The sequence below is a fragment of the Prionailurus bengalensis genome, chromosome B3 (genome assembly GCF_016509475.1).
Source record: "Prionailurus bengalensis isolate Pbe53 chromosome B3, Fcat_Pben_1.1_paternal_pri, whole genome shotgun sequence".
NCBI lineage: Eukaryota > Metazoa > Chordata > Mammalia > Carnivora > Felidae > Prionailurus > Prionailurus bengalensis.
The window spans coordinates 17,815,876-17,832,484 of record NC_057355.1 but is presented as its reverse complement, the minus strand read 5'-3'; the positions used below and the strand labels follow the sequence as shown (position 1 = coordinate 17,832,484).

General features: G+C 47.1%; 2 protein-coding genes across 5 annotated transcripts in view; one reads left to right on the top strand and one right to left on the bottom strand.

Moving 5' to 3' along the window:
• TTC23 (tetratricopeptide repeat domain 23) overlaps nt 1-4,319 on the top strand; it is a 105,692-nt gene extending 101,373 nt beyond the window's left edge. For all 4 annotated transcript variants that reach the window (XM_043554782.1, XM_043554783.1, XM_043554781.1 and 1 more), the window contains 2 exons: nt 2,856-2,938; nt 3,785-4,319. In XM_043554782.1, coding sequence (XP_043410717.1) covers nt 2,856-2,938; nt 3,785-3,884 — 183 coding nt within the window. In that variant the 3' untranslated portion in view covers nt 3,885-4,319. The remainder of the gene's footprint in view (nt 1-2,855; nt 2,939-3,784) is intronic.
• A 2,074-nt stretch (nt 4,320-6,393) lies between these two features.
• The window catches only part of SYNM (synemin), a 28,341-nt gene continuing 18,125 nt past the window's right edge, over nt 6,394-16,609 (bottom strand). Inside the window, 2 exon segments of the mRNA XM_043554780.1 lie at nt 6,394-10,121; nt 10,123-13,021. Of these exon segments, the coding sequence (XP_043410715.1) occupies nt 9,320-10,121; nt 10,123-13,021 (3,701 nt within the window). The 3' untranslated portion in view covers nt 6,394-9,319.

The window sequence follows — 16,609 nt, the reverse complement described above, 5'->3', positions numbered from 1 at the left end:
AGTGCGGATTCCGAAAGCCTATGGCTTATTTGGGTGGAGGGGGTGGGATTTTGGAGCATTTGGATTATATGCTGAATGGAATGACAGAACAAGTTTGCTACTTCCTTGGTGTTACATAATTCAACAAAGAGTGAAGGTCTGTTTCAAAACAAAAACAAAAAACAACAAAAAAACCCCAAAACCCCATCCTATCTTCGTCTAATAATACCTCTTTCCTCCAGAAGACAACCACATTCTCAGATTCCAGAACCACATTTTCAATTCCTCAGATTGAACCAAACATTCAGTCGGTTTTGATATTTTCCACATCTTTTAAAGACAAAGCATGTTGGCTGCTTGCATTTTAATTTTCCTGAAGACCTAAAAATGGTTGGCAGATCAGAATGAATAAACAGTCTTCAGTACAAAGTCCCCAAAGCCTCAGACTTTTTTTGACTCAAGCTGTTACCGTGTAGAAAAACCAATTCAATATTGTAAAAATGTAAAGTATTTCAGATATGCAGAAAAGCATGAAGAATGTAACCAACACCTTTGAGTTCACTGTTCAATATAAGCAATAAAACACGTATGGGTCTATACAGTTGAAGTCCCCACTACTAGCCTTCCCCACCCCACCTCCGGATAACTGCTATCCTGAATTTGGTATCATTCCCACGTTGTCGTAATTATTTTACTATGTCTTTACTATTTTACTATTTACTAAATTAATTTACTAAAATTATTTTGCAATCTTGTTATACATGCTTCTTAAGCTTCATATAAATTATATGTAATATGTATTTTAATAATATGTAATATATAATAATATATATAATGCATTCAACTGCAATTTGTTTTTTCCTCTCTATAATCATGAGATTCATCTATGTGGCTATATGCACATCAAAAATTTGTGTATCGTACATGTACCTATCCATTACTAAATATTGCCAGATTGTTCTAAAAGTGGTACCAATTTCAACATCCACTATCAATATGTAAAAGAGTACTTTTTGCTTAACACCTGTGATAAAGCTTGGTATTATCATTATCAGACTATAATTTTTGCAATTTAAGAGCAAAGGAACAACGCCCTTGAAGTTTTAGTTTGCATTTCTGATTACTAGTGAACTTAGGTGTGTTTATCAGCCTCTTAGTTTTCAACCTCTTTGAATAATATCTTTTGATTATTTTCTATTGGTAGTCTGTTCTTTATGTGTCCTTAGTCCTAATCCCCTCTCGGTATTGTGCAAATATTTTCCCTTATTGTACTTTATACTTTCCCTCCTTGTACTTTATTTAAGGTGAATTTTGGTGCATAGATGTTTTGAATTTTAATACAGTTAAATCATATCAGTCTTTTACTTTCGATTTGCCTGGATCTTGTCTAAGAAATACTTCCCTATTGCAAGCTGATAAAGGTAAACCTCTGCTATTTTCATCTAAAAGTTCCAAGTTTTCGTTTCACATTTAGTTCCTCCGTCTGTCTAGGATTGATTTTTGTGTTTGGTATGGGATAGGGACCCATTTTCTCCCATTTGGAAAGCCCACGACCCCAGTTCCATTTACCGACTAGTTCAGCTCTTTCCCCTAGACCCTTCAGGGCCACTTCTGTCATCTATCAAGCAGTGGACTCTCTGCCATGTTCTACTGACCTCTTTCTTTATCCCTGGATGAAAACCCCACTGTCCTAATTACTACAGTTTTATAAAAGGTACTGATATACAGTAAAGCAAGTGCCTCCACCTCATTCTATTTTAAGAATCATTTTGGCCATTTGGGGGCACAACTTGCATCTTTATTCTTTCCTTGAGTTTACCCTGGTCTGGTACAAGTAACCAAATGGTCGCTCAGTAAGCAGAAGGGAGAAATCAAGCCAAAGCTAGCCCTGGATAATACATAAGCTCAATATTGAAGTCCTAAGTAAATTAATTCCTAAGAAATTACTGTGTAGTAATGAATATAGAAAGCCCATATAAGATAGAGCATGTTTTTACCAAAAAAACAAAATAAAACAAAAAGCAAACAAAAAAATTTAAAACCTTCCTGAGCAAGGCTCATTTAAAAACCGAAACTAGAGACCATCCCTGGTCAATACCAATGTTCTTGCCTTTATTTTCTAAAAATGCTACTTTTTAAGAAATTTTTAAACCTGCCTACCCAAAAGGGGAGAGTCAGGGATTTTTTTTTTAATTTTTTAAATGTTTACTGATATTTAAGAGAGAGAGAGAGAGAGTGTGAGCAGGGTGGGGGGGAGGTAGGGGCAGAGAGAGACAGAGACAGAATCCAAAACAGGCTCCAGGCTCTGAGCTGTCAGCACAGAGCCTGACACATGGCTCAAACTCTAGAGCCATGAGATCATGACCTGAGCCGAAGTAGGACGCTTGATAGACTGAGCCACCTAGGTGCCTGCCCCTTAATGTTTATTTATTTTGAGAGAGAAAGAGAGGAGTTGGGGGAGAGGAGCAGAGAGAGGAAGAGTGAGAATCCCAGGCAGCCTCCAAGCGGTCAGCGAAGAGCCCGATGCGGGGCTCTAACTCATGAACCGGGAGATCATGACCTGAGCTGGGATCAAGAGTTGGATGCTCCACCGACTGAGCCACCCAGGCGCCCCTATGCTTATAGTTTGCATATAGCTCATCATAGGGAGTTGTGTAAAATAGTGTTAAAACTTTGCATTTGTTTCCTGGATCCCTCAGAGCATCCAAATTGAAGGCCAGTCTGTCCCTGAGAAACCCTGAGAATGCACCAGTTCTGTCAAGCATGGGCCTGTGGATGAAGTATGCTTTATTTCATTCAAGGGAGACTTCATTTTCCTGCGAAATGCTCTCAGTGACATTTTTATAACCTCATGATTACTACTTGGTGTTCTGCAGTGTCTTCAGATTCAGACCCTCTTATATGGAGCACAGGACAAAAGGACTCTGGCCACCCAGCAGACAGTGGACGTCCTGTCCAAGTGAGTTGGCTTCCCCTTGCACTGTTTCCCTTGCCATTCAGATCTCAGAGGAAGCTGGTTCTGTAAGGTTCTGTGGAACTTTCCATGGAAAGTTTTACTAACTGACTTCCCATAACTCATAAACTATGCAACACCAGTGATTCCTTTGAAAGCCCAGCTGTCAAATATCCCCCTTGCCCAGATACTAAGAAAAGATTGGCTCTTGAATAATGGCAGAAACACACTGGGACTCTCCCTCCTGCAGACCAGGGCCTGCAGGTCACCTCCCCTGCTGGCAGGCGAGGGCACAGTGCCCTGGCGTGGCCTGCTGGAGACCTGCCTTTGGCTTCCCTTTGCTTTCAGCGTGCCTGTCAGGACGGCGGCCTGAGAGCCCTCTGACTTCACCTTGAAGGCTGGCCCCAGGTCTTTCCACTCCCTGCTGTGGAGAAGCCGCCCTTCACAGAGCCAGTGTGGCCCAGAGCCTGTGGGCTGACCGCCAAGGAAAAGCACCGAAGGCGAGGAGACAGCCGGCAGGGGGCGCTCTCTCAGAGCCGCCGGCCCGAGCCGGAGGCAACGTTGAACCCTGAGCCGGCCAAGGCCTCCAGCCCAACCTTTGTGCTTGTGGTCTGCTCGCTGAGCCAGCTAAGGGTTGACCCTCTCAGCTCAGGGAGAAAATGGTCGCAAGGAATTAGAACACGGGAGAAAAAAACCTTGGGATTTAGGTTGCTGTGGCAGGATTCTCTTCTCCTTGGCCTTCCCTCCCCAGACTCCTTCGCCAGCTGTTAGCTCAGCAGCCGCTGGACTTCTCTTCAGAGCAACAGTGGTCCGGGGGGCAGCACACTCACCCCACTTTCTGTTTGTTTGCAGGGCCCCCGAGGTGGCCGCGAAGACCCGGCAGGCCCCGAAAGCCAAACCGGCCTTCTGCACCGGCGTGCCGGGGAAGGTGCAGCCCAGCGCAGCGGACTGAGAGCCCCACCCCTCTCCCAAAGAAAGCTTGGGTCGGGCCCGGGTGCTGACATTTGGGGTGCAGTATAAACCTCTCCGACTAGAAGATGGGATTCGACAGATTTTTCCGGGCTGTTTGCTCTAGCATGCAACAGAGATGTCGCGTTTTGACAGCGGATGCCCTCCAGGGTGATCTGGTGCTTCTGTAAAGCAGATTTCTTTTTCACCGTCCAAGTGGTTTCTCTTGCAACAAAACTTTCCACCCAGCAGCACGACTGTGGCTGAAAGGCTTCTCTTCAAAAGTTTCAAACTTCCTGTGTATGGAAGTGGACCCAACATCTGGCCGTACCTATGTATGCCCCTCGCACAGATCTGGAGTCTGAGAGCAAATGCTGGCCAAAGCCCTTTCTTTCTTGTAGGAAGATAATAGGGATGCAGAATAAAATGCTAAGAAGAATCTCGAAGGTGCTGGGTTGGTATGTTTTTCAAATGCAGGCTGCCTCAGAGTTCCTGGAGCCTAGAGAGGGACACGAGGAAGCTTCTCCTTACTCCTACAGCCACTGAACATGGCTGAGCACCCTGCGTGCACCAGGCCAGTGCTACAAACTGGGGACCTGACAGTAAACAGGACACACTGTCCCCATCCTCTCAGACCTTGCCAGCCAACATGGAGGCTAATTACTAAACATAAAGTGGCAGAACGAGTTGGTAACAGAGGGAAAGAGCCCAGTACAGCAGGGCAGGGAGTAATGGGAGTAAACGGGCTGGAGGTCAGGGGAGGCGGGTGTAAGGGAATGAAGACAGAGGAGTAGGGGTGAGGCCAACGGGGAAGGGCTGCAGGAGAGGGCGGCTGACTCCTGGGGCCTCTACTCCAGGCAGGAGAAACATGGCTGTCCTCTGGAGGTTCTTTTTGGAGTCGGCACAGCCCTTGGCCCCCTGCTCTCCCAGCTATCTCCCCGGGTTCAGCATGTGAGGTAGGGAGGGTGGAGTGGACGAGCACTCACGTCCACAGTGGTCTTCAGTCTCCCGCGGGGGAGGCCATTGCCCCTCGAGAAGGGAAGAGCAGAGTGGGAAGTTTCGAGCACCTTTCTCCATGGTGTCCACAGGAGACTGGGTGCTGGAAGGAGGTAGAGTGCACAGTGGGCGGGATGGGCTGTGGGCAGCATTGTTCCTTCTCCTTCCCACCCTCATCCCACGGACCGAGGCCCAGCAAGGCTGTAGGCTGGTGCTAAGATGCCAGCAGGACGCAGCACGGGCCCCTTCTACTCTAGTGCCCAGTAGAAAACTCAAGGCTGCTCTGGTTCCATTTGTGCAGGGTGGAGAGAGAGAGGCAAGGTCCCTTGTCCCCCTTGGAAGCTATGGCAGCTGACCACACAGGCCACCCCCACTCGTACCCACTCATCCCAGGTGGGATGAAGGCCATGTGCAAGCTGGAGGCATGAGACACAGTCACTACTCACCAGGTATCCCATCTAGTCGGAAGACACAGGTTCCGACATGGATAGAAAAAGTATTTTAAATATTTACCACGTTGGAGTCTGCCAGGGACTGAATGTGTGTGTACCTCCAAAATTCACGAAGCCCTAATCCCCAGTGTGAATGTAGTAGGAGGTGGGGCCTCTGGGAGACGAGAGCCCCGTGAATGGGATGAGTGCCCTGATTAGAAGAGACACAAGACAGAAGATCGCTCTCTCCACCACGTTAGGTCGCAGCAAGAAGACCGTCTGCAAACCAGGCGCAACCGGGCGTCGAATCTACCAGCATCTTGATCCTTCACTTCCAGCCTCCAGAACTGGGAGAGAGAAATGTCCGTGGTTAAAGCCTCCCAGGCTGCAGTACGCTGTCATAGCAGCCTGAGCAGACAGCCCATGCTAGGCTTTGGGGGGAAAAAGTGAATTCTGAGGTTACTTCTTCCTCTCTTTCTTAGAGGATAATATCTTGCAATCACAGAAACTAAAATATATTTTAAAAAATTTAGACCCCACCCCAAAGAAAGAATGAATATAGGAGTGTCCCACCCAAATGGCTCCCATCTATTAAATGTGTGAACTTCAACACGAGAGGAAGACTATAGATATTCGTGGGGAGGGGGTGGTAAAAAGTTAGACAGGTAAGGGTACCTAATAACTATTCCTTTGTCTCATTCTACTGCAAGTTTTTCAAGCACCTAAGAAACAGCCAGGATTAACTAACCACTCCGATTTGCACTCAAAGTAACCATTTTGGTGTGCCGAGGACGGTCCTGGTTTTAGCACTGAAACCGTGTCCCAGGGGACCCCTCCATCCCAGGCAAAACAGGATGGCTGGTCACCCTACTGACACTAGCCTTCCAGGCTGTGATGACCACATTCTTACCACAAACTGTCCAGTCTATATTTGAATATGAGCCAGCTGGTTTTTGCTCTGTCTGCTACGCTTTGTAGTTTTGTGTTAACAGTATCAAGTTCTGATTTGGGTAAAGAGCCAGAACTTTCCATACATATTCTCCCCAGTGATTCCGTGCCACCATTAAAAAAAAAAAATCATGCATGTAAAACACATAGATGCTTTAATTAGAGCTTAAATAGAAACCACAAAAACACCTACTGGAAAACATTCATTCTCTTTAGGAACAATGTGGAGGTTTTTGTTTTTTTTTTCTTAGATTTTTATTTTTATACATTCTTGTGACATTTCCCTTTGTAGGGAACAGGAGCTTAGAAAGATGAGCTTTATAAGTGATTCCATTCTAAATATACATTTGAAACAAATGATATCAAAACAACCAGTGGGAAGGTGAAAAAACATTCCATTAATACTGTTTTGTCTATACAACAGCAAAAATTGGTTCTGTCCCAACCCACAAAGTTGATTTCTATGGTCTCCAGAGTGACTGGTTTTAAAGGACACAGAACTTTCAGGCGACCTTCACAGTGTGGAGGGCATGCCTGCTCCTGGGTGATCCAGAGACTGAGTAACCAAAGACAGCTCAGGAGTCCATATTGGTAAGTACTCTTGGCAGGATGCTTCTTGAAGACATGTGTTCTAACATGGAAATATAAATTAAGACCTAAGATATTTTCCAAAGAGAGGTGGGTCATGATATTAATAATCTGTCCCCGTTAGCACTCATTTACAAGATCACAAGGCAGGAGAGGGACATTAAAGTAAGCCCACTCAGACTCACATAACAGACTCCCCATCCTCAGTCTGTGTCGCCATCAAAACAGTAGGCTGTCACCCTAACCAATAGATCACTTCTACAAATACCATTACCAATTACAGCTAACATAAAATCGCCCATCTTTGACTATATGAGAAACAAGAAGGCTTTGTTTGCCAAGCCATCACCTCTGTACCAGTCTGTGACAATTACTAGTTCATTTGGAAGATAACAAAGGTTTAAACTTGCAGTTCAACTTTTTCTATACCCCGATTCACAGTGTTTGTAAAATGGATCATCCTGAAAGCTTGGCTGCATTTCTCCTCCACTTATTAAGAAAATGCACTCTCCCTAAACTACCTGCTGTAGCCATTTCTAGGAGCTGAGGGCCACTGTGACATCCCCCCCTCCCCCCACCGAGGGAAGACCCTCATGCCATAACCACCACCCCCAACATCATAACCCACTAGAGGATGGCATTACCTCCAATCACTATTCCTCAGTGTCCTACTGGCAGCTCTAGGATTCTTTGTTACCGGAAGTACAGTTTAAACAATGTTATGTGCAAGCAACTAGTTTGGATTAAAATAATACTGTGCTGCTGGAGAGGTAATTTCTGTGTGCCACTACCTTTAAAGACGAAGCCTTAAAAGCAATACCCTTATGTAAAATAAAACAAACCCAGTAAAGCACACTCTTTCTAGTACCTTCAACTTCACGGTGTGTACCTGCACGTCAGCATCCCGTGGCCTGCGAGGGTAGGGCCTTTGCCTTCCTCCAGGGCCCCTCCTGGGTGCTGGGCAGCAGGAGAGGCACCCAGTCCCTCCCACAAAACATCTTATCCTATGTAACATTAGTATTCTCTTCCCTGGGCAAAACACCCCAGCTGTAATGATTTCTGTTGAAAATGCAAAAACAGGGGCGCCTGGGTGGCTTGGTCGGTTAAGCGTCCGACTTCGGCTCAGGTCATGATCTCACGGTCTGTGAGTTCAAGCCCCGCGTCGGGCTCTGTGTTGACCGCTCAGAGCCTGGAGCCTGTTTCAGATTCTGTGTCTCCCTCTCTCTCTGCCCCTCCCCTGTTCATGCTCTGTCTCTGTCTCAAAAATAAATAAACGTTAAAAAAAAAAAAAGAAAATGCAAAAACGTCCTCGAGGTTGGTTGTCATTTTGCATCACCCAGACTTCGGTCCCTTTAGCGGTGCGTTGCAAGGCCTTCTCTGGGAAGCACAGTCCACCCTGTGCTTCCAATGTCACGGCACAGGATCATCTGGCAAGCCAGGCTCTAGCTTGAGCATCATCAGCATTCTCTTTACTGTCTTCGGGGTCTGCCTCCCGCCAGTAAAATTAAATGTGTAGACAGGGCTAAGGGTTAAGGTGTGGAGAAGCTTAACACTCTGGCGGGAGCTGGCTACTCCAGAACTTAGGTTGTAACAAACAAGAATACTTAGACTGTATGCTACTTAACAACCCAGTGCTGTGAGAAAGGAAATACAATAACCCATTCCCAACAGTCACTTTCCCTACACACAAGCCCAGGGTGGGCTTCTAAGAACTTACACGAACATAGCAAGCGTGTGGACTTGGAATATCAAATGGGCTGAAGCTGGCCTCTCCATAAACAAAAATACTGTATATTTTTTGGAGTTCTGCACATAGAAAGCAATTCATTCAAGTCTCAAAGTGAACTTAACTTTTTCCTAAATTTAGAACCGTTTAGGTGTTTTTTTTTTTTCACTTTTATCTTTTATGGAAGCAATCTGCTTCTTTCCTAGGATTTCTTTTTGAGAAGACTGGGAAAGGTGACAAATGTACGCATTTTTCCTTTTAAATGTTAGTTGATTATTTCATATTAGCACATGCAAATAAAATTTACCCTTAAATATATTACTTTAATCTTGTTATCATATAGGCATCTTACTATACTGTTACCGTTTAGTCATTTTCCCTATAGAGAGTTGATTATAATTTCAAACAGATGTGAGGCATTTCCGTGACCAGGAGCAAAATTGGTCGAAACTGTCTCAAGCAGTGGAGAGAAAACTCCAGAAAAAGGAACTTTTAAGACTAAAAAGATAAAAAATATTTGTGTCAAAGTTCCAACTCAAAAGTAAAATTCAAATGCCTTCGAAGGCATGAATTAATTTGACACCTTTACAGATGATAAAGTAAAGTGACATCGCCCGGAGCGCTCTTTGGAGAAAGTAAGAAAAGTGGGGAGGTCTTCATAAAGACTGAGCCTCCCTCCTTCAAAGTAAAGGCCTCTGTGTGTTACTGTGTTACCGGCTAAGACACCACTGAAAACAAAATACTTGCTTATCAAAACCAGTGGCCCTCATTGTCCTCCTCCTGATTGTCTAGATAGAGGAGGGCAACTTTCTTTTCATCCGAAATCACCGACCTTTGGTCTACCATCCTCTGTAGCTGCACCGTCCTGTCAAACTCAGCCTGCGCCTTGCCCTGTTCCCCGGGGACCTGGTGTCCGTCCCCGGAAGAGCCCTGAAAGCTCACGCTGGCCACCCAGGCATTCCCACTGCCCCCGTCTCTCCAGGCACCACGGTCAGGGGCACCACGAGCCGCCGCTTCCGTCCCTGCGGGGAAGAAGACCGTGGTGTCTTGCGTCCAGCGGGGGCTCGCCTCCACGTGACTTATGTCCATCTGAAAGGTAAACGGAGAGTCTTTGGGGCCCCGTGCCACGTGCCTGAGCACCCCGCTGCCATCTGCCAACTCGCCTAGCTCAGGGGAGCCCGCTGAACCGGCAGGTGCAAGCGATTTGGAAACGGGCTCGTGGAAGACAACCCGTTCAGAGGCTGTGGTCTCTGCGGGACCCAGACAAATGTGCCTAAAGGCTCTGCTCATGCCCGGTGTCTCCTCTGCCCCTCGTGCATCTCCCACACTGGCCTCCTGAGGCCACTGGGAACTGGCACTTTGGAAGGTGCTCTTTCCGGTCATCAGGATCCTCCCACCCACAGCGGAACTACGCACAGCCTGGCTCACATCTGCCGAGCCCTCTCCATGAGCACTGCTTTCGGAGTGGCTGAATTCCCGGGGCAGGGGAACTATGTGCTCAGTGGTCTGATGCTGCTGAGCCCGGACCGTGACCTGCCTGACGGATGTGCCGTCCCGACCACTCTTCAGTGCTCACGGAAGCTTCCCTGATACTCAATGCCCTTCTGTCTGAAAGGGGGGCTCTGAACTGGATCTGCTCCCCGAACCCCTCTCTGGGGCCCACCTGAAGGTCCTTTACAGAAGTCTGGGTACCCACTGACTCTTCTGTTTGAAAATAATCGCCAACCTTCCCCGACCCAGAAATGGGGCCCTGAAAAGCAATTTCCCTTTTAGCATGAAATTGTTCGGAGCCAAACACACTGTGCCTCCCCGCTGTGTCCATATCTGTGGACAGGCCAGGCTCTTCTGTGCCCCCTGCCTCCCGAAAGGCAGGGACAGACCTTTGGAAGAAGACTTCCTGGGACACTTGACTTTGATCAGGACTCAGGGTGAAGTGCCTCACAGACCAGGTGGCTCCTGGCGAGCTCAGGGCCGGACTTAGGTCCCCTTCCCCACTTACCTCCACCACTTGTGCAGTGGGTCCTTCTGGTGAGACTTGCTCAGTCCTCCAAATCCCAGTGGGGTCTACTTTAACACACCTGACAGACCGGCTTACGTCCTCTACCACGTGTGACTGGGCAAAGCCCCTCGGGCTGGTGACTTCTACCGTGGCTGACACCGGACCCGGGGAAGCGACCTGCTCTGTGCCCTGAGAGGCCCGGCTGGCATCGCCCTCCTCACCGCCGGGGCGGTACAGTTCCTGGGTGGCCCAGCGCTTGAAGCGAAAGCCGGCAGCCGGGGGCTCCTCTGCGGTCTCCCCGTCTGGGCTTCCAGGCGCCGGGCTGTGCCGCCTGGCCAAACTGTCTCGTACCACTGACTCCACGGTTTTCTCGATTTCACTGGCTTCGTCTTTGCTCAGCTCCTCCAGGTCTAACTGATCGGCATCCACGGTTCTCGAGAGGTTGACTTCGGCAACCAAGGTCACGGACCTGCCCCCGGAGGTGTGGACTTTCTTTACGTCGACCGAAACGTTCTCGGGCCCACCCTGACCCTCTCTGGTGAGAGCAGACAGCTCTTCCTTCATGCGCTCCGGAAGGCTCTCTTCCAGCTGCCCGATAACCTCCACCAGCTGGTGTCTGGGCTCCTTGAAGGATCCCTTAATGGACGTGTGGAACTCAGGTGGTATCTTAATCTCCTTCTCGATGACTGTGGGCTCAGCATGAAATTCACCACTTGTAGCTTGTTCCTTCCAGTGAGTATAACCCACCTCCTCCTCCACAGAAGGTTCTGAGATGTCCAACGGCTTCACCACCTTCTCCCCCAGCCCATCATCCGTCTTTATTCTTCTCCGAGTCCCTGGCACGATTTCATCTTGCCAAGAGTACCTGATGGTGGACTCTTCTTCAATGTGGATCTGCCCATACACCGAGCCCTCGTCTCTGTCCTGCCCCGCAGGGTGCTCATCTGGGGTCGACACAAAATAACTCTGCTCTCCCTCTGAGTCACCCGCCTCCATTACTTCTTCAACGTGAGTTACATTCTCTTGGGGCCGCTTGGTCTTTTTATGCTGATTGCCTGAGAACATGACGTCTGTTTCTCCATAACCTTCTTCCTCCTCAGCCAGCCCCTTGGAGCCCGGAGACACATCATCAACCTCCTCCACTTCGAAGGGGGTAGAAAACTCATCCGCCTTCTCACCAGCAACATAGCTCACGGGCTCCTCAATGATCTCCACATTGACCACCCTTGCCCTCCCCTCTCTTCCTTTCAGACCAAGGTTGATTATGTCTCCTATCATCCGCTCAGCCGATTTTCCTTTCAGGTCCACCTCCTTAACATCCTTGCTCAGAAGATAGTCCAGGCCAGCCTCGTCTGAAATATCCACCTCTTCGGTCAGTTTCGACTCCACGACTATCTCAGTCTTTGTTTTCCTGTCACCGGGAAGCTCCTTCCTGTCCATGTAAGTGACCTTCGTGTCCGGAAAAGAATTAGCAGATGTCTCTGTATCAGGAGACTGGGTAAACTGCTTCAGGATACTGGAGACGATGTTTTCGGCTATGGTTTCGGTCGTGGAGTCGCCCTTCGGGGAGCTGGTGGTGTCGCCGCCGTCCAGCCTGAACCTGGCCTCCCTCTTTTCCATGCCTCTGCCTGCACCGTCACGAGCATCCCCCTGGAGGGGAGTCTGCAAACCTTTCGGGGCCACCCCTGGTGTGCTATCCTGGGAGACTTCTAGACTGATCGGTACCTCTCTTTCTCGAACACTCTTCTCCTTCGCCGACTCCTTCCCTCTCTCCTTTTCCCTCATTTGCTGGCTTTCTCTTTTTCTTGCTTCTTTATCTAACTTTGTCAGCTCTTCCCACCTTAGATTCCTCTCCTCTGAAGCCTTCTCTTTGGAATCAAACACCTTCTCTTCCCACTTTGTTTGGATGGCACCTGGCCTGTTTCTCTCCTGCTCTCTCGTGACGTTAGCCCCTGCCTTCTTTTCCACAAGGACGGTTCTCTCACTTGACCACGTGCTTTTGGAAGCACCTGCCGACACATTGTCCCGATAGGGCTTTTGGGCAAGGGCGGGCTCTTTGGCTACATTAGCAGAGGCGGCCTTTGTACCCGCGGTTCTCGGTCTTTCGGGGAATGTTTTCACTGGAGCCTCAGTATCCCTTAAAAGACCGGGCACTGGAGAGAAAGTTCTGACGCTGGCTTGGCTGTTGGCAGGTTTTTCCTGAGAGGCGGCAGTTTTGCCATCAGTTTTCTCCCACCGGGTAGTGGTTAGGGAAGAATATCCCGAGCCTAGGAAGCCACTGCCCGCAGCACCTGGGACGGCGGGCCGAGCTCCGGGCTTTGCCGACAGGTGAGAGCGCTGCGCCAGGCTGTGGCTGAAGCTGGCCGGAGGTGCTTTCCGCCTGGGAAACAGATTTCGTTCATTTTCCCTCTGCAGCACCGTGCTGGCATACTGATAGGATGTTTTTCTGAACTCTGCAGAAAACAACAGTCATCATTACCTCTCTCATCTTAAAGGCATCACTACAGGTCAAATCCCATCCCATCATCATAAATACAAACTATTATGGCAGAAAGGGCATTTACAAATGAGCTATTTTCCACCCCCAAATCATTGATTTTGGTAGTTTAAAAAAAAAAACCCGTTACAATAAAATGTAGCGCTATGCATGCCACAGCACAACACTTTGCTCTCGTTGCGGATCTTCAAATATCATCCACCTTCACAAACATCAGCAAACGTGAGCTCGCGCAGCTCGGCGTGTGCATTCGAGAGGCTGGGTGCTAGTCTCTGTGGCTTAAATTTCACAGTACCATGATAGTTTGGAAACATGCATTGCTGCTTTGTTGACAGCCTGAGTTTATTTTACTTATTTCCGTGGAGAAGAGAGCTTCATTATTACAAAGTACGAGATCACTCCACGCTAACTGGCATTCTCTCTCCCCCATTTAATATGCTCTGATTTGTCACTGGTTTCCATGTTGGGCCAACAAGTATTGACGAGGTTAACTTTTTCTTTTTTTTTTTTTTAATTTTTTTTTTCAACGTTTATTTATTTTTGGGACAGAGAGAGACAGAGCATGAACGGGGGAGGGGCAGAGAGAGAGGGAGACACAGAATCGGAAACAGGCTCCAGGCTCTGAGCCATCACCCCAGAGCCTGAAGCGGGGCTCGAACTCACGGACCGCGAGATCGTGACCTGGCTGAAGTCGGACGCTTAACCAACTGCGCCACCCAGGCGCCCCCGAGGTTAACTTTTTCTAAAGCTCCCTGGCTTCTTCTATTTTTATACTTCTATTTTTTTTCTTTACAAACTGTCCATTTGAAAGGGAGCCAGAGCAGGAAGCTGACCAGTCACCAACACTACGGTCTGTTTTAATGTCCTGATCCTGGGCTTCTTGCTTTGCTCTGGATGGTCCACAGAGGGTGCTTACGCTCGGGGATGTCCAAACTCCAGGTGGGTACCTGCTCTCAGGCATAGCAGCTGGTGGGTTAGAATGTGGTCAAGAGCACCGTCCACCCTGAGAGCGCCCCCTTGTGCCCACCACACCCCATCCGGCTGAGCCTAGCAAAGCCCACTCTCCACCCTTGATCTCCCTGTCACATCAGCCAAAGCCAGGGGCCTCTTTAGGACAGAGCTCAGGGTACAAGAGAAAGACCAGGCCAGGACATTTTCTCCAAGATCCCTCCTTTCAGGTCAATATACTGATCTTAAACAGAGAAGCCCCAGAAGATGAATCCCTGGGAAACTGCAAGAACCATCTGGTCTTTAATTAAGGTTCACCAAGAAATATGGAAGATGACAGACTGGTTTTAGGCTGTCAACCGAGTGTGGGCAAGTGGCCAGAATTATTCTATACAATATTACAAAAGAAACATAAGTGTATTCATAAGTATTGATAAATTCACTATCTAAGAACACATCCGTACATTTATTCAGTGAACAGTTAACTGCATGTATATCACACAGGACACACAACTATCTGGAAACTCAAAGCCTATTAAAAGAGTTCACAATTGGTCCTCTTTATTCTAATGCTACTTTCTTTTAGCCTAATCCATAACTGCTAAAATAGATTTAGTTTACAAATACTGTCTCTGTATCCTTTAACAAGCCAGATGAAACAATCAGTGAATGAAACAAGTTAACAGAGGCCCCAGTAACCCTCCTGCTGAGTTCTCCCTAGGCTCCAAGAACTCAGCTAGTCAAAGATTAGCAAGCCCTGGCCCTCAACTGGTGGTTCTCCTCAAAGTGCGGCCCCAGCCCTTTTCTCCTCTCTCCCTTCTAAGTGATGTGATGGACTTTCAGACTTAAATAGCCTCACGTAAAAAATCTAAGTGACTGTAGTAAACCTTGAAATCTGGTGAATAACATCTTTGCTTTTTTTCAACCTTACTCTCAAAATCAGTAAGTAAACTTACTGGATATTGTCTAAGACCCAATTCCTACCAGTCACAGACACCTGAAACCAAAATTATTGTTCTGAATCAGTGACCTTTCAAATCTGTGAATTGCCTGCTGTTTTTGAAAAATAAAGATGGAAACTATTGGGTTTTTTTTTAATATGCCATCTATCCAGACTGGCAGTTAACTAAATATTCTCCTGACAGATGTACCAAATATATGCATTCCCAATTTGCCATGATTTTGAATATGGTAATACTCATGCAGACTGAAACTCTGCTGAATAAGGTATATACTAAACATACTGTAAGTAATTTAATCTGCCTTGCTTAGCCAGAAAGCCCTTTAAGATTCTATACGGCTTTTAAGCTTTTTTTTTTTTTCCTTTTTAAAGTTATCCTGCAGGTTTCTTAGGGTCTTTCTAGTGAACACTAACCTGTTCATTGGTTCCGTAGCTACAGGAAATATGACCTTTATTCTGTAGCTTTTGGCCTCAATCAAGACAGACCTTAGGGCACCCAGTGACACCTGCTACCCATGTCAATCTGAGCTGCAAACGGTATAACCGTTCCCACCTCTGCCCCCATGGGCCAGCGAGTTCCAGAGAGCAGACTACTTGCCGTACAAAGTAATACCTCCTGATACTTGTGTTAAAACTGTAAGATCTACCCTATGACCCAGCAATAGCACTGCTAGGAATTTCCCCAAGGGATACAGGAGTGCTGATGCATAGGGGCACTTGTACCCCAATGTTTATAGCAGCACTCTCAACAATAGCCAAATTATGGAAAGAGCCTAAATGTCCATCAACTGATGAAAGGATAAAGAAATTGTGGTTTATATACAGAATGGAATACTATGTGGCAATGAGAAAGAATGAAATATGGCTTTTTGTAGCAACGTGGATGGAACTGGAAAGTGTTATGCTAAGTGAAATAAGACAGGCAGAGAAAGACAGATACCATATGTTTTCACTCATATGTGGATCCTAAGAAACTTAACAGAAGACCGGGAGGAGGGGAAGGGGGGAAAAAAAAGTTACAGAGACGGAAGGAAGCAAACCATAAGAGACTCTTAAATACTGAGAACAAACTGAGGGTTGAATGGGGGGGGGGGGGGGGGGAGGGGTGGTGATGCATTTTGAGGAGGGCACCTGTTGGGATGAGCACTGGGTGTTGTATGGAAACCAATTTGACGATAAATTTCATATTGAAAAAAAATCAAAAAATAAAAGGGAAAAAAAATAAATAAAAAATAAAAAATATATATATATCCAGAAGTGGTGGGGGGAAAAAAAACAACCTGTAAGTCTTTGGTCCGTAAAGGGTGTTCCTTCTGAAGGGTATGGCAAACAAGTCCATGTCCACTGTCTCCTCGCCCTTCACCCTTCCCGCCTCTCCATCAGCACCCCCTTCCTCCCCACTCACCACACTGGGTAGGAAACGCCCCCAAAGTATTGGCTAGATGAATAAATGAGCTTACTAAACACTGTCCCATGCATTCACACTTACATTGCTATTTAAACCACAGCCTATCAAATAAAATCTGGCTGGTACTTAAGAGAGGCATGAATGACACTTATCTGAAAAAAAAAAAAAATCATACCTAATCCCAAATTCTTCCTGACAAATGATGCCTTACTATTTAACCATGGAAT